At 43.2% G+C, this 26,796-nt stretch overlaps 1 protein-coding gene across 3 annotated transcripts in view; it reads left to right on the forward strand.

Moving 5' to 3' along the window:
- The window catches only part of BRIP1 (BRCA1 interacting helicase 1), a 2,367,390-nt gene extending 2,342,467 nt beyond the window's left edge, over positions 1–24,923 (forward strand). For all 3 annotated transcript variants that reach the window (XM_044054537.1, XM_044054539.1, XM_044054538.1), the window contains one exon: positions 23,765–24,923. In XM_044054537.1, the coding sequence (XP_043910472.1) occupies positions 23,765–24,735 (971 nt within the window). In that variant the 3' untranslated portion in view covers positions 24,736–24,923. The remainder of the gene's footprint in view (positions 1–23,764) is intronic.
- The last annotated feature ends 1,873 nt before the right edge of the window (positions 24,924–26,796 follow it).

Here is a 26,796-nt window from a genome sequence, read left to right on the forward strand (position 1 = left end):
ATACAAGATGAATATGCAGATATCAAACGGACGATGAGTGGAGATCAAGATATGTCAGTTGATATGCCAAGTATCTCTCTCTCTGGCTTGTTTTCGTCTGAACACAGTCCATTTGTTATGACAGCTAATAGACTGAAACATAGAGATGAAAATGAGAAATAATTTAACAATGCATGATGTTCAGATTAAAGCAGGAATGCCAAGAAACTCTTAGGAGCAGTAGATTTTATTTTCTTGACAATTTATAGTTACAAGAAGGATGGTACTTAATTAGAACAGTGCATGACAAAGATCAAAGCATCCAGTCATATATGTGACAAAAGAGCAAAAAGTTCTGGAAAAGTGAGCCCATAGTGGAAAAAAATACAAATGGAAAGCAAATAGAAAGGAATTACAGTACCAAATAATTCAGAAAATGTAGAGCAGAGCATGGGAAAATCTCAGCACTGCTGGTTGAAGTGACAGTGGATGCATTATTCCTGAAGAAGACAGTAGCAAGCTATCAAAATGGCCAGCAGAAAATTTAATAAGAAAGCAATATAAGCCAGCAGAGAAAGCAAGAGGGCACAATTAGTAAGATACTTGAGGGTGAAAAAATAAAATTAACAGACTAAAGAATCAGGGCCTGGAAGTGAAGAGGGCTGAGAATTCTTCAGACAGCATGACGATCAGAAAGTATGCATTTTTTTTTTTAAATATTATATTGCAACAGATTACCCCATCCAAAGGCTTAGAGTACACAGTAGACAGAGTGCACAGAATGGGTTCAAAAGCAACAAACAAAGGCCATCCAAGACGTGTGCTATATGAATACCTACAGAACAAAAAAATGAGTCATGCTAGCAGCCATACACAAACGAATAAGCGTGCTGGAAGCCTAGAACATAAAGGTTTTGGCTGATTATTCTTTGGAAACCATTTGAGCATGTAAGAGACATACTGAAGAAATTTGATGTTGACTGAGTCGCAGCAAGCAGATGAATTTTGAAAAATATAAAGTGGTGCACACACACAGTGAGAGAAGCAGTAACTATGAGGAACAAGAACTAAATTGGCAAAGAAGCACGAAAAAACCTACGGGTGAACAAAGAAAACGAGCAGTAGTCAAAGTGCTTGACAAAAGGTGGACATGGAGAAACAAAAATGATGGGACAGGAGGAACAACAAGAGGAATAGAATATGGACTCAGAGGAATGTGTTGGAGACCAGCACAGAGAAGGAAAGAGGAGTTGGTGAAAAGCATTTGAAGGTTGCCTTCTTAAACGCAGAAGTAGAAGAGGAAGCAGAGGTGGCTGACTACAGAAACACAGAGGACACCCACTGCTTGCAGATGAGTAGAAGCAAACAATGCTGGAGAGAAAGATAGAAATAAATAGTTGGTCTTGATTGTCTGGAGAAGTAGAGGCACTTTTTAATTACCCAAGTCAGAGAAGCACTAGATGCAAAGCAAAAAAATAACATTAGTAAACAGGCCAAAACACCATGAGAAAGAAAAAGCTGAATGAGTTGTGACAGGCAGACCTAGTGCTGAAGACTATAATTTTGAAAGGTAGACTTCTATAGGTTGGAGATGTGGTTAAAGCATGAACTTATACATGGGTGTAAGGTATGCTGATTTGAACTACTGAGGGGTCAGAGACTGGAAGGGTAGAGGAATGCAGAGTGTGGATGAATTAATAGACTTAAGCACATGACAGCACATAAGGATCTCCATGAGTACACAAGTGGTAAAGTGGGAATAATTAAAAGGAAGGATAGTGCAGGAAAAAGTATTACATGCACTTTTAATAGTTATTTTTACTCCGTTTAAAACATTATTAAGAATGTAAAATAGAGAGCCAGCTGTGTGGCATAGATGGATTGAGTTTTGACCATGTCCCAGATGACCCGGGTTCATCTGACTGGATCAACACCTTAGGAGTTGCCTGGGCTGGGTTGATTGGAAAGGTAGCAGTATTTCACCGGCTTGCCTGTTCCAGAGGGATGGGTTAAGTTCATAGGTAAATACTAGGCAGTCTTTCTGCAAACCAAGCTCAGCCAAAAACCCTATTCAAAAGGCAGATGTATAGGTCTGGCATTTGTCTTAGAGGACTAAGAAAGGTTGATGAGCTGTTTTCTGTGGTCAGTCAATGCAAGGTTTGATTCCTTCAGCTTTCATTGCCTAACTGTGTGACTCTGAGCAAGTCACTTAAACAGACACTCCTCCCGGGCTGAGTCTGAAAAAGGTTCATGTAGATCAGTGCTCTATGCCAGAAAACAAAGAAAGAAAAGAAATTAGTTCCTTCTAGCCTTAAGAAGGGCAAGACAGGATAGACAAGGGTAGAATTTGAGGCTGCCCATCCTATTGTCTAGGCTTACCTTGATAGTAGGAAGAATGCTACTTTGCTTGATGTTTTGTAGAAGTTTGTTTCAGATCTTAGGGATACATTGGGGTATGTAGCTTTCATGCCAGCATGTCTTATTTATCAGCAGTTGAAGGTTTAGTTCCTTTAACTGAGTATGTGTGGTACCATTAGTTCTGCAGATGAATAAGAAGTTAAGTAGGATTGCATCTTTCAGGCTTCCATAGAGGAGTCTGTAAGAGACTGAGTACAGAGAAACCGCTGCTAGTCTCACCTGATAACTAAGATTTTTGAGGTCACTTATCTTTTTAGTTATAAATTTCTAAGGTGTCTCAAGTCGTATGGTAAGTTTAGACAGATGCATGCTAGGAGGTACATTATATTCAATAACAGGTAAAGGTGAATTAAAACTTTTTTGGATCTATAGGAGATTCCTTTGGAAATTAGATGAGTCAGAGAAAAGGCTTTCTAAACTACTTTGGAGACACGACAATCAAATGATAAGGAGGTGTCAACAATAGTGACTAAATCACTTACAAAGGTGTCTGTTTGGAGGGGTGCATCACTTATATGGTAAATGAAACTGTTTTGTTTACCAAAATGAACTATGCTTGTTTTTTTTGTTTTTTTTTTAACCTTTAAGTTGATACTGTTGCCCTTGCACCAATTGCTCGCATGGTCTAACTCATGGTGGCGCAGTTGAGTCAGTTGAAGATTGAATAACACCATACAGTTTAATGTCATTTGCAAACTTGGTAAACTATAGGCCAAGAGTGATGGCCTGAAGTTCTGAAAAATAGATGCCAAATAGGAGGGGGACCAAAAGTCAGAGTCCTGTGGGACATCACTGGCAACCTTTTTTGGTTTCAGCAGTTGACATCTGTGACTCTAACCACATGAGTTTTGTTAGCCGATTAACTACCGCACATTATAAGGATTTATATTCAGATTTACAAGTCAGTTAATAATGACTACGTGAGGAGTTGTCAAAAATCTTGGCAAGGTCTAGATGTGATGTATGCACTGCATAACCACTGATGTGAAGTTGTTCAATCTCGCCGTTTGTTCTTACACGTGGGTTTGGAGCCGATCCATCGGCTCCGAGTCAGCTGCTTTCCATGCATCTTTGAGTAGCTCGAGGCACAGTCCCTATCCCATGATGCTCTCCTACCAACCCCAGATCTAGTTTGCCGCTGCAACGGATCGCACAATCTTCGGAGGAAGCTCGGGCCAGTAACCTTTTTTCTTCTTAGAAGAATATATATTTAGTTATTTAGCTATCAGGGATCTGATATATGTGAAACTAATAATATTATTCGTATTTGTTGTTTCAGTGAGTTAACTGTATAATATTTTTTTTGTCTTTCTAAATCGGAGCGGTTGCTCCTAGGCCTTTGGCCTTTTTTTAGTTGTATTTTACTTGACAGGGCTCTGTCAAATTTATTTCTCTATCCCCTCTTTGTTCATAACTTGTTGGTGCTATTAGATTTGTTGTATCTGACGTTTTTGTGACAAGACCTTTTAAAATAATACTTGTAGTCAGTTTGCAGTTCAGGGATCTGAACTTTCCAGGAGTATCTTAGCGGATTATTGACATTATTTTTTTTATCAGGGATCTGATATTTGTGTGTTTTCTTTGGTATCATGTTTGAGAAACAAAAATCAAGATTTAAGAGGTGTGACTGTGGACAGAAGATTTCCATCACCGATAACTACGTTTCTTGTGTGTACTGCTTGGGTCCAGTACATTTGCAAGAGGATTGCTATATCTGCCACTCCATCAGTGGCAGGGTTTTGTTAGAAAAGCGAAGGAAATTGGTGGATAGAGGGCTGTTGATGCCAGACTTTCAGTAAGCGCTAGACAAGACTGACCAGACCTCCAAGTCCTCGAAGGGGTCGAAGTCTTCTAAGGTGTTATCGGTGCACAGGTCCTCTGCTCCGAGCACCTCTGGGAAGACTCTGTCACCGGCTCCTCGGCCTTCGGAGCCGTGCACCGAACTCTTACCTCGGAGCCAAATCACAGTGTTGGAAGTTTTAAAATCCCCGATCCTTAGGTCGGTGGCTTCTTCGGCTCCTTTGACCCATTCTTTTGGGACCCTTTTGGACATCGATGTGGACTGCGTGGTGCAGAGGCTTTTGGAGAACCCAGCCCTGGCCAAATTGCTTTCGGCTTCATCCCAACTGACTTCGAAGCCTACAACCCCTCCGCCACGATTTCTATTCCCCCTTCGAGGCTAGTCGAGCCTTCAGAGCCAGAAAGAGAGGATCTGATAGTGGTGGAGCCCTTGGAGCCGAGGCTTGTTTCAGTGCCCTCGACGCCGTCGACCTTGACTCCTTCGGTTCCGATCGAAGAGTCTCGGAGCTGACACTCTCGGTGGTTCCGGGGGAGAGAGTCGAATCAACGCTTCGGTTCCGACTCTCCCTCGCGGGGCTTCAGCGCAGATGAGCTCGGCTCCGTCCTCTGGTTTGGAGCCCGTGGTCTCGGCCCCTGGGAGGTTGCCATATTCTTCAGAACCGGCAGACTCCTTGGGTCAGGAAACCGGTGCCTTCGATGCCATGAGGAGGGTCATGTTTGCAAAGACCCTTACCTCTTCGGACCTTTCCCCTTCCTCCCCTAAAGGGCCGCGTTCTGTCCCTACACCACAGGTTCTTACCAAGCGTCAAGACCCAGAGCATCAGGTAACCACATTGGGTAACCCCTGCTTGACGGAGACTTTACCAGATGCCCCCACTGATGAAGTCCCTAGAAAGTGTGTGTGCAAGAGGAGGCATTTGGATTCCCCTCAGGAATCCTTAACATCAGACACGGACTTAGAGGATGTCTCATTTGCAGACATCCTGGAAATATTAAGGCAGAGGGGTGACTGGCAGTCCCTTACCCTTACTGAGGATGAGTCTGTGCTCCTGAAGGAATTTGGGTCTCAACCTTCCACCTCCTAGGTTACTCTGCCCTTTGACGAATTAATGGACTTGGTCGCTCGAAGGGCATGGGAGTCTCCTGATTCCATGGAACCGGTCCCTCGGAGGCCCAACAAATTTATCGCCTCCCCTCAAGACAGGTCTTTTCTTACGAAGTGAGTCCCCATTGATGCCATGGTGGTGGCGGTGGCTGTCAAGAGATGTCAGAAACATCTTCTTCTGTCCATCCTCCTAATAAAGACTCTAGGACGATGGACAGATACGGGAAATGCATCTTTAGTTCTACGACATTTGCAATGAAATCACTTAACTATTTAACCCACTTTACCCGTCTTCAACGAGATGTCCTCAAAGAGCTTGGAGATACTCTACAGGGCAAAACAGATGATGCTGTTTCTGAGACAGTGACGGCACAGCTTAACACCCTAAATTCTATTGTGAACTTGTCCATGCGGCTCATTTCTTATGCAGCTGATGGATCGAGCCCAGGCAGCAGGTTCAGCGATAGCTCTGCGGAGACCATCCTTGATGCGCTTATGCTCCTTTACGGAACCCTTCAAGTCTTCCTTTGTTAATACCCTATTCGATGGCTCTTCCTTGTTTGGGCCTAAAGTCAAGGAGACACTCACTAGGTGTGAGCAGGAAGGAAAGAGACTATCTGCCGTAGGAGTCCGTTTTTCCACCCCCACTAGACTATACCCCAAAGGGCAGAAAGGTGGAAAAATGTGGTTCCGAAAGTCCCAAGGAGCTTTCCAGAACACACATAGTGAACCCCCCTCCAGGGGCAGAGGAGGAGGTTATAATGGTAGATGCCGCCCAGGTGGCAGAGGGGGTCCGCAGAACCAGGGTGACGGGGAGCAGTTCCTTAGCGAGCCCTATCAGCGCTCCTGAGAGGAGGCCCAACTGTCCTGCTCTGGAGGCAGTCGGGGATCGCTTAGCTTTATACCCAGACGCTTGGGTAAAAAGCATAGTTACCAGAGGTTACATCATAGTCCTTACCCACAAAACTATATACAACCCTGAATATGCTCCTTCCCTCAAAATGCTGCTTCCCCTTTGTAACAATCCACGTCCATTGAGGTCATCCAACCGTCTCCTAATCCAAACATTCAAAACTAATAACTCTGCTGGTGACTCCCTTCTCACCAACGCCGCAGGTAAAATTTGGAACAAACTTCCCCATGATATTATATCCATCTCTACTTTAAGTCAATTTAAAGCTAAGCTAAAAACACATCTGGGTTCAATGCGAAGTTGTCACTGCCTAAACCCGGGATAGTCTACCTTAGGCTGGACTAACATCCATTACAATTGAATCTCCTACATCTCCTTTCTATCCTAATCCTCTCACATTTTAGATAAATTAGAAAGAATAACATATGTTCTAATTTTGAATGTAAAATTTGCTTCACTGTTATTTAATTGCTTTTTGATACCTGTGTTTGGAGCTTTTCTCCCCGGGCCTCCGCTGAAAATGGACATGCATCCAGTCGGATCCTCCCGGTCAACAAATGTAAAATAAATAAATAAATAAATAAATCATTCCCTTTTCAGAATCCCCCTTCCATTCGTACAAGAATCCCAGACATTCCACCCAGTCTGCGGAATCTAGCAGCCATAGAAATTCAAAGGCTGCTAGAAAAATGAGTCATCCAGCCAGTCCCGGCGGACCAAATAGGATCCGGAACTTACTCCAGGTTCTTTTTAGTTCCAAAGAAAGCAGGGGACTGGAAGCTCATCTTAGACCTCAGCAAACTAAACACCTTTGTCAAAAAGGTAAAGTTCCGAATGGTCACGCTTCAATCGATACTTCCTTTTCTCGAAACGGGCGATTGGATGTGCTCTATATAGCTCAAGGATGCGTACTACCGCATCAAGATGGCCAGACCATCACTTGTTTCTGGGTGGGGGCCAGTCACTACCAATTCCGAGCTCTGCCCTTTGGTCTCACCACAGCCCCCAGAGTGTTCACCAAATGTATGGCAGTGGTCACGGCTCACCTGAGACGTTTAGGATTCTGGGTATTTCCATATCTGGACGACTGGCTCCACACCGCCCCCACCAGGCATCAACTGATTTGCGCCAGAGATTACACTATCAGCCTGTGTTCCAAGTTGGGCATAACCTTAAATTTTGAAAAATCTGCTGTATTGCCGTCGCAGCATATTTCCTTTATAGGAGCAGATCTAGACACCACCACCACCCTGGTCAGATTGCCTCAAGAAAGAGTAATATCTTTACAAAGTCAAGTGTCCCATTTGTTAATGGAGAGGAAAGTTCCTGCATTCCAGGTTCTGAAGCTGTTAGGCACCATGGCAGCGACACTCATAGTGGTTCCTCTGGGATGAATGCACATGAGGATACTCCAATGGTTACTATTCACACAGTGGCCTTATCAACAGCTTCCAATGTCACACAAGATTCCTCTGACAAATGCTTGCAAAAAGGACCTTCTTTTGTAGTTGAACAGCCACCAAGTTACTGTAGGTCGCCCATTTGTACTTCTCCCTCCCACAGCCACAGTGACCACGGATGCTTCCCTGATAGGGTGGGGGGGCTGTTTCAGGGAAGAACTGTCCAAGGCACTTGGTCAGATATGGAATCTCATTTGCACATCAATGTCCTAGTGTTGTGAGTGGTGTTTCTAGCGTTGCAGCACTTTCACGACTCTCTACCTCGAGATATGATTGCAATACAGACAGATAACATGTCGGTAGTTTGGTACATCAGCAGGCAAGGGGGAACCAAGCCTTACCCCATATGCCAAGAGGCCCTGAGAATTTGGCAGTGGGCTGTATCCACCAGGTGCTTTCTGATAGCAATGCACATACCCGGGTCATCCAGCATGATAGCGGACAAACTGAGCAGAGCCATTCTGTTGCCTCACTAGTGGTCCCTCAAAGAACGAGTGGCGGAAAGGATATTCTGCAGATGGGGCCAGCCTTGCTGTGACCTTTTTGCATCCTTGATGAATGCCAAATGCAGAAGCTACTTTGCCCTGTACCCTCTACAGGGGGACAGCCCAAGGGACTCACTTGTACACGATTGGACCTCGGGTCTCCTTTATGCCTTTCCTCCAATCCCGCTGATCCCCAGATTCTTACAGAAAGCCAAAAGCTTGGGAAGGACTGTTATTCTGATAGCCCCGTTTTGGCCTCGGCAGATATGGTTCCCCTTCCTACAGCAATACCAAGTGGAAGAACCTTGGGTTCTGGACCCAGTGCCAGACCATCTGACTCATTCGTCGGGAGTTCTTCATCCCTCTGTTGTCTCCCTCAAACTGACAGCTTGGCTGCTCCACTTCCCAACCTAGCCAGTTCACATGATTTGTCTCCCGTGATTCAACATATTCTAGTTTCCTCTCATAAATACCAGGAAACTGTATAACAGCAAATGGAAGTGATTTGTTCATTGGGCTTCTCAGCATGATATTGATCCCTATGTCACCCCTATTCATAGTATTCTGGAATTCTTGACTTCACTCTTCCACGATGTTGCGGCAGCTTCTACGATAAGGGTTCAATTGGCTGCCATATCTAACTTCCATGTGGGATGCAGTGGTTCTAACATTATGTCCCACAGATTATGTAAAGCCTTTTTGAAATTATATTTCCTAAGTTTACAAACACAGAGAGCACAACACACCAATAGATGATCTTGGTCTTGATGGCTTTATGTCACTGCATATTGGGCTTGAGGAAGGGGAGTGAGTAGGGCATAAAATAAAAAATCTGTATGTCTGCAGATACAATGCTGCACTGGTATGGCTCAGCTTCCTCCCAGGCAGTGGGCGAAAGTATCGCATTAGGCCGGGGGGTGGGGGTGACTCCTGGTATGCAAAATTGAAGAGGAAATTATGAAATGAAACATAGCTGGGATATCATATGCAGTAAAGAGATTGAAAATAACCAGAGTGTACAAAATTGAAGGGATAGATACAAGGCTTACATAGAATACAAAACTGAAAATGAATGAAATAAATCAATAAAAGAATACCAAGGAGTGGAAATGGAATATATAAGGGGGAGTGGAATTATGGGACTGTATTGTTCAGGAGATGGCTTGAAACAAAAGGAAAAAAAGTAGAAAAGACTGGGGATGGCAGATGCATAATTTTACATGGATAAGTGGGAGGGAAGATGATGAGTAGGAAATGTATGCATCATATAAAGAAGGGAATGGATTCTTCACAGACATTTAGGCCACCTATCAGACATCCTGTTACTTTCTGGAATCTAAATTTGGTACTATCTCAACTCATGCTTCCCCCTTTTGAGCCTGTATCATCTTGTCCTTTGAATTTCCTTTCTTGGAAGACAATTTTCCTGGTGGCTATTACTTCGGCGTATATAGTTTTTGAAATACAAGCACTTTCTATCAGGCCTCCATATCTGGTCTTTTACCCCGACAGAGTGTCTTTAAGAACAAATCAAACCTTTCTCCCTAAGGTCTGCTCCGAGGTGAACTTGAACCAGTCTCTTGACCTTCCTACTTTTTTCAGACATCATGCTAATAGATTGGAATACATGTTACATAAGCTTGATGTTCACAGACAATTGAGGTTTTATTTAGACAGAACAAAAGAATTTAGGAAATCTGATCAACTATTTGTTTCCTATGCAAACAATAAGAAAGGTTTTTCTGTATCCAAAGTTACATTGTCCAAATGGATTTCTGATTGTATAAAATTTGTATATTCTTCATCTAAACAACCTTTAGAAAGTGAAGTGAAAGCTCCTTCTACCAGGGCTGTTTCTACGTCTCTAGCCACGCAGCCCATTTACCTTTGGACACCATTTGTGCAGCTGCTACTTGGTCCAAACTTCATACGTTTATCACTCATAGGTTCATAGATTAGTACTAAGCTAACTGCCCTTGCGAGCTATTTTAAGCCTAGCCAATTATTCCTTGTGAGACTCAAACCCTGCACCTTGTGTTTGTCAGGCAAACACCTTAACCATTAGGGCACCCTCCCAATTACTAACAAACATCCTAAAAACTAAGGTCATGCTTTTTTCCACAATGCAGAAATCAGCAAACCTACCATCCCTGCTCATTAAGGACACCCACGATGATAATATCCTTAATGTTACTGAATAAAACTACTCTGGTCTCATTCTATATCCTTACTTAGCATTCAAAACCACAGGAAACAGCAAAACACCAAAAGACCAGGAATATAGAAATCAAAACCAATGCCAAACTGCAAAGGAACGGAGCAAGTCCACATTACAAAGTGGACAGGGCTTCCTTTGGTTCCACCTTTCTCAGGAATCTACTCCCATGAGCTGACCAGGATTAGGGTGCTTGGGATGCTACCCACGTGTAAGAACAAACGGCGAGATTGAACAACTTCACATAAAGAAGTTATGTTCTTACCATAACGTTCCATGTGAGTTGTTCATCTCGCCTTTGTACTTACACTCCCTCCCACCTTCCCCCTCCAGGTTCTGGAAGAAAGGGTATGACTGGTGGTCTGGTTGATCTTACTATTTTTTTTCTTTCCAGCCAGATTATCGTTTAGCTATTGTAAATAGTTATGCACTATATACATGTTGTATTTTGGTTGCTTAGTGTGTTTTTTTCTTGCTGGTTCAGCAAACTAGATCTGGGGTTGGTAGGAGAGCATCATGGGATAGGGGCTGTGCCTTGAGCTACTCAAAGATCTTGAGCTTGGAAAGCGGCCGACTCGGAGCCGATGGATCGGCTCCGAACCAACGTGTAAGAACAAAGGTGCAATGAACAACTCACATGGAATGTTATGGTAAAAACATAACTTCTTTTTCACTGCTTTGGGTACTTTTTTTTTTTTTTCAATGAAATTAATTAGGTTAAAAAGGTAACCTTCCTTTGACAAGGCTGAACTGATGATAGTCCAGGGTTAAGAGATTTTCAGTGTCCATGTTAATGAAGTCTGAGATAATGTGCTCCATAGCTTTGCATATGACACTATTAAGACTAATAAGTTTATAGCCACTAGAGTCCATGGTAGGGCCTCCATTGTGTAATAGTATTTCAGTGGTTGTTTTGCAGGCTTCAGAAATGTAACCAGTGGAGAGGTTTAGATTAAAGAGGTTAAATATGGGTTTAGAAAGACCATATTTGACACTGATAATCAGGGAACCTCGTATGTTATCAGGGCCCATTTAAGTGTGCTCTTAAGGTAGGTAAGTAGAATGAAACTGCTTATAAGCATTAAGCAGTTTCTTTTTTGTTATAAAATGTATTTATATGTGTATTCCTGTACGGTTTTTTTTTTTAATTTATTGATCTGAAGTAGTTACTTCATTTGTTCTGCAACCTGTGGGTCTCGGATCCGACCGGCAGCTTTCCAAGCTTCAAGATCCGAGCTCCTAGCTCCTCCCCTCTACCCACAATCCCCTGTCACCACCACACTACCTCAGATCGTTTTTGCCACGGCTTGAATCACAGGCATCTTGAGAAGAGCTCCTGAGCTTAGTAGCAGGGAAGTGAATTTTTTCTTGAAATTTTCTTAAAATTTTGACAAAGTTAAAAGAAGAGTGTGTTGAGAGAGTGTTTCTCTGCCCTTTTTTATTTTCGGGATTGCGTTTTGTTCAGTTAACCCTCCCCTAGGTGTTTGGGCGTGTGAGTGTGTGTGTTAGGAAAATGGCCGAAGGCCAGAAGGCTATTTTTTCTAAGTGCACTGGGTGTGGCCGTAAGATTTCCCCAGCTGATGGTCGCACTCAGTGCGTTATATGTCTGGGGGTTGCCCATTTGTCTTCAGACTGCCAGGTTTGCGCAGCCTTCAACCCCCGGGCTGTGAGGGCAGGAGGAACAGGCTTATTCTGGCGGGATTGCTTCCCCCGAAGGAGGCCTCTTCTTCCTCTCCCTCCAAGGTGCAGGCTGCCCAGGTGGCTCCGGCACCCCTGACTCCCTCGACTCAGGCTGGGACTCAACCTCCCACTATTGCCTTGAGTACGAGGGAAGTTCGGTCTTCTCCTTCTAGGGAAAAGCACCGACACAAGAGGCGAGCCGAGCCTCATCCCTCGGCTCCGCCATCGAAGACTGTTAAATCGCCTCCGAGGGTGTCCGGACCTTCTCCTTCTCGGCTCCAATCCCCTTCCTTCTCGCCGGAGCCAGAGGAGGAGCTCCTATCACCCTCGAGGTCGTCGACCTCCTCTAGATCTACTAGGTCTCTCTCCGACACCGATATGGACAGGATGATGCGTCGGTTTCTGCAGACCCAAATGCAGATGCGGGTGCTCCTGCCCCCCCCCCCCACAGGGGGGGAGTGCAGCTTCAATATTTGCCCCGATTCCTCCTTCTTCAACCGGGATCCGGGTTTTGGAGTCTTCGGATCCAGGCCCTTTCGGAGCCGGGGTTTTGTTGGCGCCGGTAGCCCAAGCCTTCTCGACGTCAACCATACCCTCGAGTATCTCGGATCCGAGCTCTCGGGGCCGTGGGCCGGGCGTCGGATCTGTGGGAGTGGGTGCCTCTTCGGCGCCTCCTATGTCGGAGAGCACCTCCCTTTCAGATCCGATGGCTTCGGCTCCGACCCCGATCCCTATCTCGGAGCCGAAGAGACTGCTCTCGGGGCCGGAAGACAGTAGTTCTCCCTCGGCGTTCGAGGTAGTGGAGAGAGTACTGTCGAGGTCTTTCAGGTCCCCGACTCGGGCTTTGGATCTTTCCGCTCCCTCACTGCATACGGGTCTACCTTCCATCATCCTTCCATCGAGACAGCCTGCTCAGACCCTCCAGTTGGTTCCCTCGGAGGAACAAGAGGCCGTTGACGAGCCCTCTTCTGATAGTCCCACAGAGGAGGTGCCTCGTAAATGGACATGTAAAAGGAGGCACATGGACTCCCCCGAGTCCGTCACCACAGATACGGACTTAGAGGAAAGGGAAGGTTCCCCAAGGTCACCCCCCCCCCCGAGGATGTCTCCTTTGGAGACATCATGGAAATCTTGCGTATTGGAGGGGGGTGGTCTGCCCAAAAACCTTCCTCGGATGAGTCCGTATTTCTGGAGGCGTTTGAAGCGGGCCCATCTACCTCCTGGGTGTCCCCACCGGCAGATCCCCTGGTAGATCTCCTGACTACCAGTGCTTGGCAGGAACCCGACACCGTGGAGCCTATCCCACGCCGGCCGGATAAAATCCTTAACCCCCCCTTCAGATAGGCAGGCTTGGGCCAAAGGGTCTCCAGTTGATGCCATGTTGGTGGCTGCTGCCACTAAGAGACAACTCTCCCAGGAGAGCTCCACGGTCCACCTGCCGGACAAGGAGTCCCGGGCGCTGGACCGTATAGGGAAGCGGACCTTTGCTTCAGCAACCTTCTCTGTGAGGGCGCTGAATTATATGGCGCATGTCATCAGGCTGCAACGGGATTTGGTCAAGGAATACACTGCAGCTCCACCAGAGTCCATGTCGGTTGAGGACAAAACTGTGTTCTCGACTCGTATGGCCACTCTCAAGTCCATTTCAAATACGTCCATGCGGCTACTGTCTTATGCTACGGAGGGAGCCGCAAGGGCCAGCGGGGCAGGTGTTGTCTTGCGACGCCATGCCTGGCTCCACCTTTGTAATTTCGTGGAACCTTTCAAGGCGTCCTTCGCGAATGCGCCCTTTGAAGGCTCTTCGCTTTTTGGCAAGACCATACGCGATACACTAGTCCAAAGCGAGAAGGACAGGAAGACGGTGTCTGCCGTCGGAGTCCGCTTCTCGAGCCCCCAACGTTCCTTCTCAAGGAATCAGAGAGGGCAAAAGAAGCTGTGGTTCCGCAAGTCTCAGCAATCCTATCCAGCTTTGGACTCCGCGCCCTCCAGAGGCAGAGGGGGGCAGGGTGGACGCCGGCCCAGAGGCAGAGGGGGACCGCGTAACTTCGGGTCTAGGGAGCCTTTCTCTGAGAGACCCGCGCAGCAGCCCTGAGGGCTTACCCGACTGTCCAGCTCTGGAGGCAGTCGGGGAACGTTTAACGAAGCCCCTGTCAATGTGGGAGTCCATCACAAACGATCAATGGGTGCTCCGAATTATATCCAGAGGTTACAAAATTCCCTTCCTATTTCGTCCTCCCTCAGGTGGTCGACTCCCCGATGTCCCACCCAATCAAAGAGAGGCGGCGATCGTAGAGATTTCAAATTTGTTAGGAAAAAGAGCCATCCAGCGGGTCCCCCCAGACCAATCCGGATCGGGTTACTACTCAAGGTTCTTTTTAGTGCCAAAAAAGACGGGGGACCTCAGGCCCATTCTAGACTTGTCCGCCCTGAACATGTTTGTCCCCAAAGAAAAGTTCTGGATGGTCACTCTACAATCTATTCTCCCCTTAATGCAGGAGAACGACTGGATGTGCTCTATAGACCTCAAGGACGCGTACTACCACATTCTAATGGACAGACGGTCCATGAGGTTCCTCCGCTTCCAGCTAGGGGCCAGTCATTACCAGTTCAGGATCCTTCCGTTCGGAATCACCTCAGCCCCCAGGGTGTCCACCAAAGTCATGGCAGTGGTTGCGGCCCACCTGAGGCTTCAGGGCATAAGGGTCTTTCCGTACCTTGACGACTGGCTCCTCACAGCAACCAAACAGGCATCAACTTTGTACCGAGAGGGACTATGTTCTGTCTCTTGCCGACAGCTTGGGCATTTCAGTCAACATACCGAAGTCTTTTCTTCATCCTGTGCAAGCATTAGATTTCATAGGAGCCAGGCTAGATTCCCGATCTTCTTGGGCCTTCTTGACCTCGGACAGGCTGTCCAGCCTCTCAGTCCAAGTTTTGGCTCTTCTTCGCACCAAAGCTCCGCTGGCGGAGTTGGTCCTGAGAGCACTAGGCTCGATGGCAGCGGCTATCGGCCTCTCTCTCCATGCTCGCCTAAGGATGTGTATATTACAGTGGACACTCCAAGTTCAATGGTCACTGTTACACCACCCGTTGAATACTCCCATCCCCCTGAGCAGGGTTTGCAGGGAATCCCTCCTTTGGTGGCTTCACTCCCCAGAACTCAGGCAAGGGAGACCCTTTGTGATTCCCCCTCCCCAGGCCACGTTAACCACGGATGCTTCTCGCCTAGGGTGGGGGGGGGCATTGTTTGGGCAGAAACGTCCAAGGTACATGGACCTTGTCGGAGACCACCTTGCACATAAATGTTCTGGAGATGAGGGTGGTGCTTCTAGCGTTGCAGGCTCTCCAAGACCTTCTACCTCTAGGAACGATTGCAATACAGACAGACAATATGTCAGTGGTCTGGTAGATAAACAAACAAGGGGGAACCAGATCCTACCCTCTTTGTCGAGAAGCCATGAGAGTTTGGGAATGGGCGATATCCACCAACCGCTTTCTGATAGCAACGCACATTCTGGGACGATCCAACATCCTGGCGGACAAATTGAGTCGAGTAATTCTCAGTCCTTACGAGTGGTCTCTCAATCCGAAAGTTGCGAAGAAAATTTTACACAAGTGGGGTTGGCCTCGCTGCGATCTTTTTGCTACCCCCCAAAACACAAAATGCAGCGAGTTCTTCGCAATTCTTCCCCCAGAAGGGGAGAGCCCCAGAGACGCTCTGATTCATGCTTGGCCTCCCGGTCTACTCTATGCTTACCCCCCGCTTCCGCTCATGACGAAGTTAATTCAGAAAGCCGCACGGTTGGGGAGCAAAATTATCCTCATAACCCCATTCTGGCCTCGTCAAATCTGGTTTCCATACCTACGGTCTCACAGTCTTTCCTCCCCTTTAATCTTGGATCCCATTCCAGATCTGATATCGCACCCAACAGGGTGCCCAACACCGAACCTGGTAAACCTCAAGCTCGCGGCTTGGTTGATCCAGTTCCACTAATGGCAAGGACTCCCGGTATCTCGTCACCAGTGAAAACTATTCTGGTAGCGGCTCATAAACCGTCCACCAAGAAAATCTATAATAGCAAGGGGAAACGATTTTCTATCTGGGCTAACAGCCAGGGTCTCAACCCTTTTACTGTTCCGATTCCTACAGTCTTGGATTTTTTGTCCATGATATTTGAACAAGGGGCCAGTGCATCAACGGTAAAAGTACAGTTGGCAGCAATATCCCATTTTCATGTGGGAGACGGATTAGGATCTCTAGCGTCTACAAAATTGTGTAAGACATTCTTGTGTGGCGTTTTCCTTCTCAAGCCACCGGTGAAATCCGTGACTCCCCCTTGGGACTTAACCTTTGTTCTGCAAACCTTAACGAAACCTCCTTTTGAACCTGCAGCTTCTGTACCCCTTAATTTTCTGTCCTGGAAAACAGCATTCTTGGTAGCCATAACTTCTGCTAAAAGGGTTTCAGAGCTCCAAGCTTTGTGCATGAAACCTCCCTATCTTATTTTTCACAATGACAGAGTGTCTCTCAGGATTAACCCGTCTTTTTTACTAAAAGTGGCATCTGTGGCAAATATCAATCAGACTGTCAATCTGCCAGTGTTTTTCAAGAAATTTCAAAATAAGGGAGAATACATGTTGCATACACTAGATGTACATAGACAGTTGCGTTTTTACCTGCACAGGACCAAATACGTTCGTAAGGCTGATCAACTGTTTGTGTCATTTGCTCCTTCATCCATGGGAAAACCTATATCCAAAGTGACACTGGCTAATTGGATTTGTCAATGTATTTCTCAGGCTTATAAGGCATCGGACAAAACAACCCCATTTAAAATTCGTGCACATTCCACACTGTCCATCGCAACTTCTGTAGCCTTCTGGTCCAGGATGCCATTGGACGACATATGTTCAGCAGCAACTTGGTCTTCTGCTCATACGTTTATTTCTCATTATAAGCTGGACATGATATCTGGAAGCAGGGCGTCCTTTGGCTCCGCGGTGCTTCGGAATATCCTTCCATAGGCCACCCAGGTTTCTTTGTTTAGGTAGCTGGGGACTCTGTCCCACAGGTTGCAGAACAAATGAAGCAACTACTTCAGATTTAGAAGTTATGTACTCACCATAACGTTCCATCTGAGTAGGTACTTCATTTGTCTGCAACCATCCCCCCCTGCCATCCCCCTAACCTGTATCGGGTTTCTAGGATCATTTATGATTCTTGAGAATATCTGAACCTGTTTATTACAAGTTTTTCAGGTGATACAGCAAAACCGATCTGAGGTAGTGTGGTGGTGACAGGAGATTGTGAGTAGAGGGGAGGAGCTAGGAGCTCGGATCTTGAGGCTTGCAAAGCTGCCGGTCGGATCCGAGACCCACAGGTTTCAGACAAATGAAGTACCTACTCAGATGGAACGTTATGGTGAGTACATAACTTCTAATTTATTTTGGTGAGGATCAGGACTGGCTTATCAGTATAATTTTTTAAGTGCAAGTGGAAGTCAGAGGCATAGGTAGCAGCCTTAGCATTGGGATCCCTCTGGGGAGGATTACAGCAGAGTTTAGTTACATCATCAAGCAGCTGAGGAAGGTTTGCTTTTGAGAAGCTTTAAACACAGAACTATTTACAGGGGAATTACAGTTTTAAATGAAAAGAGTCACAAAATTATGGTCTGATTTAATAAGGTATGAAGATACATATGGAGATGTGCAAGAAGTGACCATATATTGGGACCCCTAGTAGAATGGCTCAGTATTTGTGAAAGAGAATTAACATAAAGTCAAGGAAGTGCTCTACATGCCAGCCATTCGCAGTGCAGGTCCTCTAGTTCATTAATGAACAGTTGAAATCATGCAGTAGAAAAGTCTTGGGATTAATGGGAATTTCTGCTACTGTGTTAAGGCAACTGTCATGCTCAGAAAGGGACATAGAGAGTGTTCTATAGTTAGCTGTGAAGTGATAATTAGTCTAGTTTATGGTGATTTGGACTTCAGATGTCATGCCTCAAGGAATCTGTCTTGAGGTGAAAATATTCTTGACAAATGCTGATACTGACCACAATAGGCATTATACCCAGGAATACAGGGAGTACTTTCATTGCTCTGAAACTGTATTTCTGTAACTGTTAAGCATGTAATAATAACCTCAGTGTTGATACTGGAGATTATATTTCCTAAGTTTACAAACACAGAGAGCACAACACACCAATAGATGATCTTGGTCTTGATGGCTTTATGTCACTGCATATTGGGCTTGAGGAAGGGGAGTGAGTAGGGCATAAAATAAAAAATCTGTATGTCTGCAGATACAATGCTGCACTGGTATGGCTCAGCTTCCTCCCAGGCAGTGGGCGAAAGTATCGCATTAGGCCGGGGGGTGGGGGTGACTCCTGGTATGCAAAATTGAAGTGGAAATTATGAAATGAAACATAGCTGGGATATCATATGCAGTAAAGAGATTGAAAATAACCAGAGTGTACAAAATTGAAGGGATAGATACAAGGCTTACATAGAATACAAAACTGAAAATGAATGAAATAAATCAATAAAAGAATACCAAGGAGTGGAAATGGAATATATAAGGGGGAGTGGAATTATGGGACTGTATTGTTCAGGAGATGGCTTGAAACAAAAGGAAAAAAAGTAGAAAAGACTGGGGATGGCAGATGCATAATTTTACATGGATAAGTGGGAGGGAAGATGATGAGTAGGAAATGTATGCATCATATAAAGAAGGGAATGGATTCTTCACAGACATTTTTAAAGATGGTAATAAAATAGGAAAACTGGAGGTAGGGATAATGGGGATTGCTTTAATACTAAAGGAAGAGATTGCTAGGAAATTGAGAGAGCGGCAAAGGGGTAGAGGTTGAGGCATGGGTTGACACATGGAGTGACAAGCTTATACAAAGAAAAAAAAGACTACCTTTTTTTTAACATGTGAACTTGGAACAAATACACAGGTAAGAATGTTTTAATCAAGAGAATATAAGAAAACAGAGATTGTAGAAATAAAGGTGATAGTAATGTCTGAACATGCTCTGGTGGAACTTAGACTGACAAAAGAAGCAACTGTAAACAGAACAGAGCAATGGAGAATGGAACAAGATAAACTGGCGGATCGAGTGAAACAAGTAGAAACTAAGAGAGTGGATGCATGAAACTATAAAGTATAATCAGGGAGTAAAAGAGGATGGGCGCATTTAGGTAGAATCGGTGGTCATTGATTGGATTTTGCAGAAATGGGCAAACTCGGGGAAAAAGACAAAGCCAGAGATAGATCGGCTAGAAAAGCAACTCCAGCATATTCAGGAAAGCATAACTGCTGGAGGAGAGGAGAAAATAACGATTGGAAAAAGTATGCAAGATGTGAGTAGGAACTAAGAATGGTAAGAGAGGAAGACGCAAAAATGATGAGAAATAATGAATACTGACGTGGCAATGAAAACACAGGTAGAGTGTCAGCATAGAAAAAGGAAAAAGGGAGGGATAGCAATAAAAGAGCAGGAAATAAGGAAGGAGGAAACCTGTTTTTGGGTACAACCATAAAAATCCACACAAGAAAATAGGGGAAAGTAGATGGAAGAAGGGAAATAATGCAGGTAGAAAAGATCAGTTTTGATAAAGACACAAAACAGAAGTGAATAAAGTTAGTAGAGCCATAAAGAGCCTGAAAGGGGGGAAAACATGACAGGCATCAGTGTGTTCCTCATAGAGAACTACAAAACTGTGGAAGGAAAATTCATAAAAGAGTTGGTATGGATATATAACAGACACAAAAGAAAGGGGAAGATGTCTCAAAGTTCATGGTGAAGGGTTGCACCAATAATTAACCCTGGGGCTGTCAGACTATCTCTAGCAAATGTAGACACAAAGATGTCAGGAAAAGTTTTAGTATGCGGGATATGAAAAATATTACTTGGATATATGTAGGAAGGCCAAGTTGAGCTTTTTCTAGAGAAGAATGTGCATGGATAATTGGTGATGCCTATTAACTTTCATGGAAGGATGTGAGGGGAGCAGAAGGGGGTGGAGTCATACTCATATTTAAAAACACTTGATTTGATGGAAAGTAGCTATCTCCAATAAATCTATGTACAAGAACTGTAAAGCAACATTATTAATGATGTGGCAATTAAAGAAATGAGGAGAAAGAGGGGAGTCAAACAGGGATTCTCACTATGCCAGTTTGTATTAGTAATGAAGGTGCTGGCTTGGAGTAGTATGATTTGGGAAGGGTAAGAGTGAGAATCAGAAGAGGAACAGTTTTTTTCCAGTTTTTGCAGACAATTGTATTTTAATCTTGGAGAGCAGTGAACGGGTAACTGGAATAGTAATGGAACACTTTTGAGAGATTAAGGACAGCAGCAGGGCTGAAATACAGCATGAAGTCTTTTATAATAAGATTAGAGGAAGAAGAAACAAGGGAGCAATTTATTTATTTTATTTTATTTATATTTGTTGACCGGGAGTGTCCGACTGGACGTAGGTCCATTTTCAGCAGAGGCCCGGTGAGAAAAGCTTCACAGTTAAAATAAACAGACAGTAGTTACATTGGATTATATAGTGATTAACAATTGACATAGCAATTACTTACAATATATTTACAGAAGAAGAACATAGTACATCAGTAGACAACTAGAATCTTTATCTGTAAAGTACATAACAACATTAACAAATGTTACAATAAGAAGTTCCTGCTGTATAATAAGTACTAGGCTTATGAGCATCTGAGCTTGCTATAATCAAGGTAGTTAGTGGAGTGGAAAGAAAGGTAGTGGTTGGATGGGGTGGGTGATATTAGAATGGGAGTTGCAAGGGCATAGCCAGCATGTTTTTAGGATGTTTTAGCATGTTTATGTTTTTAGCAATAAAGGTCATTTGCAAATAAACCAAGGGCAAAATATTTAAAACTTGAAATGTGTGCAGTTGTGGGCAGGACTTGAAATGAGAACTAACTTTAGGTGAAACATGAAACAGAAAGGAATCTAAGGAGATGGAGAGGTAAGTCAAAACACAGTGATGGGGAAAGTCAGTTCTATAAAACGGGTCTATGACTACCGATCGAAACGTAATTCCCGTGAACGGCATATAGATCGAAAATGCTGTTATTCGAAAGTGGTGTTGAGATCGTGGTACAGTGAAGACTGGAAAATTTGCCCTTTCCTCACTGTAGTGCGATCTTGGAGTTGGACTCTATATTTAGCAGGGGTGTGGGGGGGTGGACTTAAATGGCAGATGTTATTAAATGCTCATCACCATCCGGGCTTAAATGAATTTATTTCCATCAAACCCTATTTGAGGCTTAAAAACATAATAGGGTGATATACTAGGAGGTGATGTCCATCTGTTTATGCTGGCAATCGTAAAAATATTTGACACCTTTGTTGAGGTAAACATATATGACATCTTTTTACAATTAATTATAACTGTTTCTTCATTATTAGATTTATTTTATATATGAATTTATTTTAATTGATTGTATTTCAACTGGTATTGCATAAAGTGTTTTATTATAATTTATGGTGTTTAGTTATATATATATATATAACACTTTTAACATTTCATCATGCTGAATTTGGTAATTGTACACATTTTTTATCAGCTGCATGGGATTTTTTAACCTTGTTCAATTTTCAATTATTTTATTTATTTTTATTGGATAATTGATTAATTGGTGTTATATATATTTCAGTAGGTTCAACACACTCTGATGAAGTCCATCTGGGACGAAACCTAGGTCAGTGTTGGAGAACCTGTGTATTTGTTATTCAGTAAACTTGTCTTGGTTGAGCTCCGAGCCTAGATGAGGTTGAATGTTAGAGAGCTAAGAGGGTGACAGCACGGAGCAGATCCAACAAAGTTATGGAGTAGATGGAAAGAGTACAGATAGAGGAGGTATGATCATCTGTGACTTAAACAAGGAGGGCAAAGAAATACAAAAGCTGATGAACAGATGTGAAAAGGAAGACAGGTGAATGGGAAACCAGTAGGAGTGGAAATAAGCAGTAAGGTGGGCAAATAGGTGAAAAGGATTTGGGACCAAGCCAGATGTGCAAATGGAGACCTGTAGCAGGGAAATTGATAACAGAGAAGGACTGTGATTATCTGAATGAGAAGGTGGCTAAAAGATACAGAGACGGCTAAGGAGACAAATATTGCTCATGGCTGGAGGCTTTAAAAGTTTTACAGCAGTGAATTGGGAAAAAAGAGAGAGGGTTAGCAAGAAATGCAGTTTATAACTAATCATTGTAGCAACAACAAGGAAAATCATTACATAACTGAAAATTGGGAAAGGAAAAGAAAAAGAGGCTAGATTAATGAGACAGATTTTGAAGAGTGTGGTCTTGATCTGAAATGGAGGGGAGGAGAAAGAGAGGATAAAACGGAGAGAGAAATTAGAAAGGCCAAAAGAAAAGAAAAAAAAGACTGAGATCAGCACCAGACTTATCCACAGAAGGGAGAGTGGAGAAAGAGAATTAAAAAAAACAGTTGCATGTAAAAGTAACAAGAAGCATCCTTTGATTTGTAAAAATAGTCTTGTTCTGCTGACACGTGGGAAAGTACTTTTATACAAAGTCAGCTTGACACTTTACGAAAATAATTAAATCTCTGATAAAAAAAAAAGAGAATAGACAATAACAGACTGCCACACATAAAGCTGGATTAATGCTGAATTGTATTGTAATTTCTCAGGATTAAAGAACTGTAAGGGTGGTGACCTTTGAGCTGTAATTGTCCTGGAATGTTCTGAGCCACCATTGCATATAATAATTTATTTCTTAATGTACCTTTCCTTCTTTCTTTGTGTACTTTGCTTCTTGAAGAGACAGTATATCTGTTGTCAGCAAAATGGAGAATTGTATAGTGGAACATTAAGGGTTGATATATGTATGCAGATATGGATGATTCCCCAATGAAAAGTCATCTGTCAACCACCAGAATCACCATCTTTTTAATCTCAACTGTCAGTTGCACAACTTGCCTAAAGAGCAACAAACTGCACAACAATAAAACAGGAAAACAAAATCTGGGAGTTAATAGTCAATCAGATGCAAAGTGGCCACATGCAGGGCATAAATATGTAGATTGCCTTGATTATAGTACTGCATAAATCTCCCACTTTTCACCTTTGAATTTGTGTCCAGTTAATAATTGCCTTGCAAACATGTTGTCTTTAATCAATATGCTGTTCTTAATCTTAACTTTCAGAAATCCCTTCTCTGACCCATACAGTTTTATATCTGCTTCAGTCCGTTGCTGATGCCAAGGAGCCTAATTTGTAAAACATAAAACATAGAATTTCCTCCTCCTGCATCAGTATGACAACAATCAAACATTTTGAGGTAGAGAAGGCAATTGTGACTACTTGAGTTGCCGCAGAGACCTTTGTACTACTGCCTAGAATTATAAATAAATAAATACTGATGTTTAAAACGAATGTTGAAGAAATAGTGTTTAAAGTAAGAGGTTGTTGGAACATGAAGTGGCTTATAAGGAGCCGAGCACAGTAACCTAAAAATGTAACAAAATAATCTGGACAAAATATTAACTAACCATAATTACTTAGATTGCTACATATGATAATAATAAGGCAGCATTAAATGAGATTACAAACTGGTTATTCTGTCAACTCAAGTATTACTCTATTTTTAAGCACCTAACACCTAAATGATGTCATATTCAATTTCTGCTGTATTTTATTTTTAGATGCAGCAGTAGGAAGAAATGTTACAAGGCGTCAAGGAAAAGATGAGATCACAACAGGAGCAAGAGTTTCCAGGGGGAAGCATGAAAAAACAAAACATAAAAATAGGACTAACACTGGTTCCATCAACAAATTCCTCAGCAGTAGTCCGATTACCTCAACACCTTTACCCTCTTTTGCAAGGAAACAGCAGTTTGTAACCAGTAATCCTAATGAGGCATGTAAGGATACCAGCCTGATACAGTCTATCCCAGACAGCCATTTGGATTCCTTACTGATGAAACACCGATTAAAAGCCGAATGTTCAGTCGAAGCTGGAAATTTAACGATAAACAATATCAGCACTGCTAGGGTTTCACCTATAAAAGACAGTAACATACAGATCATCAATACTGACATGGATGGTCAATTCAGGAGTTCTGTTGTGGATATAGACATTTCTCCAGTCAAGGTAGCTGCAACTGATGAGGATGGACTTGGACAAAAAATACTGAATAATTCTGTTACAGAAGAAGAGGAGGATGACACAATATTCTTTACACCAGAACTCTTTGGTAGAGATGAAGATAATGACAATGAAGCACAATGGAGAGAGGATTTATGTGTTCCAGTGTGTGATAAAATTGGTTTCAGTGTTCAAGACTCTGAAGGAATTCATATGTATTCCAGTGACTTGGTTTTGAACAGCGCAGAGGCAGTTCTAACTCACCACACAACAGGCATTCCTGATATTGTTAGCTCTAAAAACACAGAATGTGCCACAGTGTCTGATGCACTACACAGTGATACTTTTGAACATGACACAGCAGATAATGAGGGGAGGCATATCAAAATGCAGATAGCTGGAGAACAAGAAGCAGTGGACAGTAGCAAAAGAAAGACCAGGCACAATAAGTTGTCAAGGTCTAGGAACAGAGGTGTCTCTTTCTTATATGTGTCCAAAGATGGTCCCACTAGTTCAGAAAATAATTAAGGTATAATGTACACAATAAGAAAAAAAAATGTTAACAGTTTTATATTAATAAAGGCGAGGACTTGTAAGTACATCCTTGCTAGTGTACATGCAGAATTCATTGTAGTATAATGTAATTGCGCAAATATATATTGTTTTGCAATTTTTCACCTTTTTAATTATGTGGATTAAATCATGTGGTACGTTCCTGTGTTTGTCTTTTTAGTACTGTTTTTGTTTTTTTATTAAAAAATTTGACATCATCACAGATCTTAAAAACATGCATATTTAGTTATTTGCTTAAATGTCATTATTACTTTGTATGTATTTTTCTCTGTTGTGCCTGCCTACCATCAGCTCCTCTGTTAGATTATCCTGGCATTGTTCCCACACTTCTTTCAGTCATTGCATCCCATGTTACATTGGCAGGGGACAGTTGCTGATTTTCGGTATAGCATTAATTTTCAGTGCCATACTCTGTAGATTGCCAGTGTTAAAGACAAGAAATATTTAATTGAGGGGCCTTCATCCAAACAGCCTTACACATACCATAAATTTATACCCCTCTGTGGCCTTTATTTGTGTTCCCCCTATAGGAGCGATAGTGCAAGCCAGTTACATATGTATACTTCTATGCATGCACTTGAATCTAGCTTCTGAGCTTTATGCTGTTTTGTGAACCAGTGTCAGTGTTTAGATTATTTGTTAACATGGATGTGACTGAAAGTCTCTAACAGAAGTATTTATTACAGTCGACTGGTGCAGAGCAGAACCAAGGAGACTCCTGGTCAGAGGGAGAATGCAGGAGAACTGACTTTAAATTTAAAGCTGTATCTCCCTATCCCTTTGGGTAGTCTTATGGGGTCTGCAGTACCTACCCAATGGCACATGGTTGCTTCTGTGTGTGCACCAAATGTAGCTAATGTGCACAGGTCTGATTCTGAAACATCTGTCTTGGAAGACTCCACTTCTAGTGACGGTCATTTCTGCCATCCAAAATACAAACGTTATTTGTTAAGCTTCCTTACCTGGCCTTGCATATGAATAGAATGTCATTGCAGACTAATAATTTTTAAGCCTAAGGTAACTACAGACAAACCTTAATCAGTCACTCACTGTCCCTGCATTCTTTTTTCCATATGCTCTTTAACAGCATGACTATCAATTATCAAGCCTCCCCTCAGTCAGTTTGCTTTCTGAGGGCAGCTGTCATCAAGGCAACTGTGAGGGTGTTTTCAGCTCTCACTTGCATCTCAACAGTGACAGTATTTTTATTCATGGCCTAACCCACTCCCCTGATGGTGAAGTTAACACTTGTGTCACTGCAAGGACCACCAGTGTCTCGTATGTCGGTGCATGTGTGATTGTCTAGGTTTGCAGACAAGGGCTACCATCACTGGCCTAAACTGTCATGCTCATGTCTTCCTTGCACTGGCTGTCCACATCATATTGAGTCTCTACTCTCCAATCAGGACTGTGTCATTATAGCACTGGAGAAAGCCAGGCAGGAAGCATCCCTTCCCCTCTCCTCAGTATAGGTACACTGATTCACCCACCTGCGCCAATGAGCACCCAAGCTACTGTTTGAGCTGAAGTTATTTGGGATGTAGTCAGAGCTTTATTCCTGTGTACCACGCATTCAGGCTCAAACCATAATCAGTCACTCAGTTTGCCCTGAAATTTGTTTCCTAACTGTTCAGACAGAGGGACTATGTTGTACTGCATAGGTGTCCATAGTCAGTTCAGATATTATGTAGACAGAATCATATAATTCGGGAAGAATTTACAACTATTTGCCACGTTTTCTAACAAAAAAATAAATAAATAACTTCATGGTTAAGTCGTATAAGTGACTTACTGACTGTAAGAAGCTTTGTGCTTAGCAACCCTTCATGCATTTTTCAGGAAAACATCCTTCAACAGTATTTTTGCAGCATTTGTGTGTTCTTTCTGTCTCATTCTCTGAAATCACATCTTGAAAAAAAAAAACAGAAATCTTATAAAAATCTAAACCCAGCTACAGCTAAATTCAGTATCCATTTACCAACTTCTTTACAAAAAAAAGCAGAATTCTTTGCCAAA

This window comes from Protopterus annectens, chromosome 13.part0, assembly GCF_019279795.1.
Source record: "Protopterus annectens isolate FY-2018-M chromosome 13.part0, PAN1.0, whole genome shotgun sequence".
Taxonomy (NCBI): Eukaryota; Metazoa; Chordata; order Ceratodontiformes; family Protopteridae; genus Protopterus; species Protopterus annectens.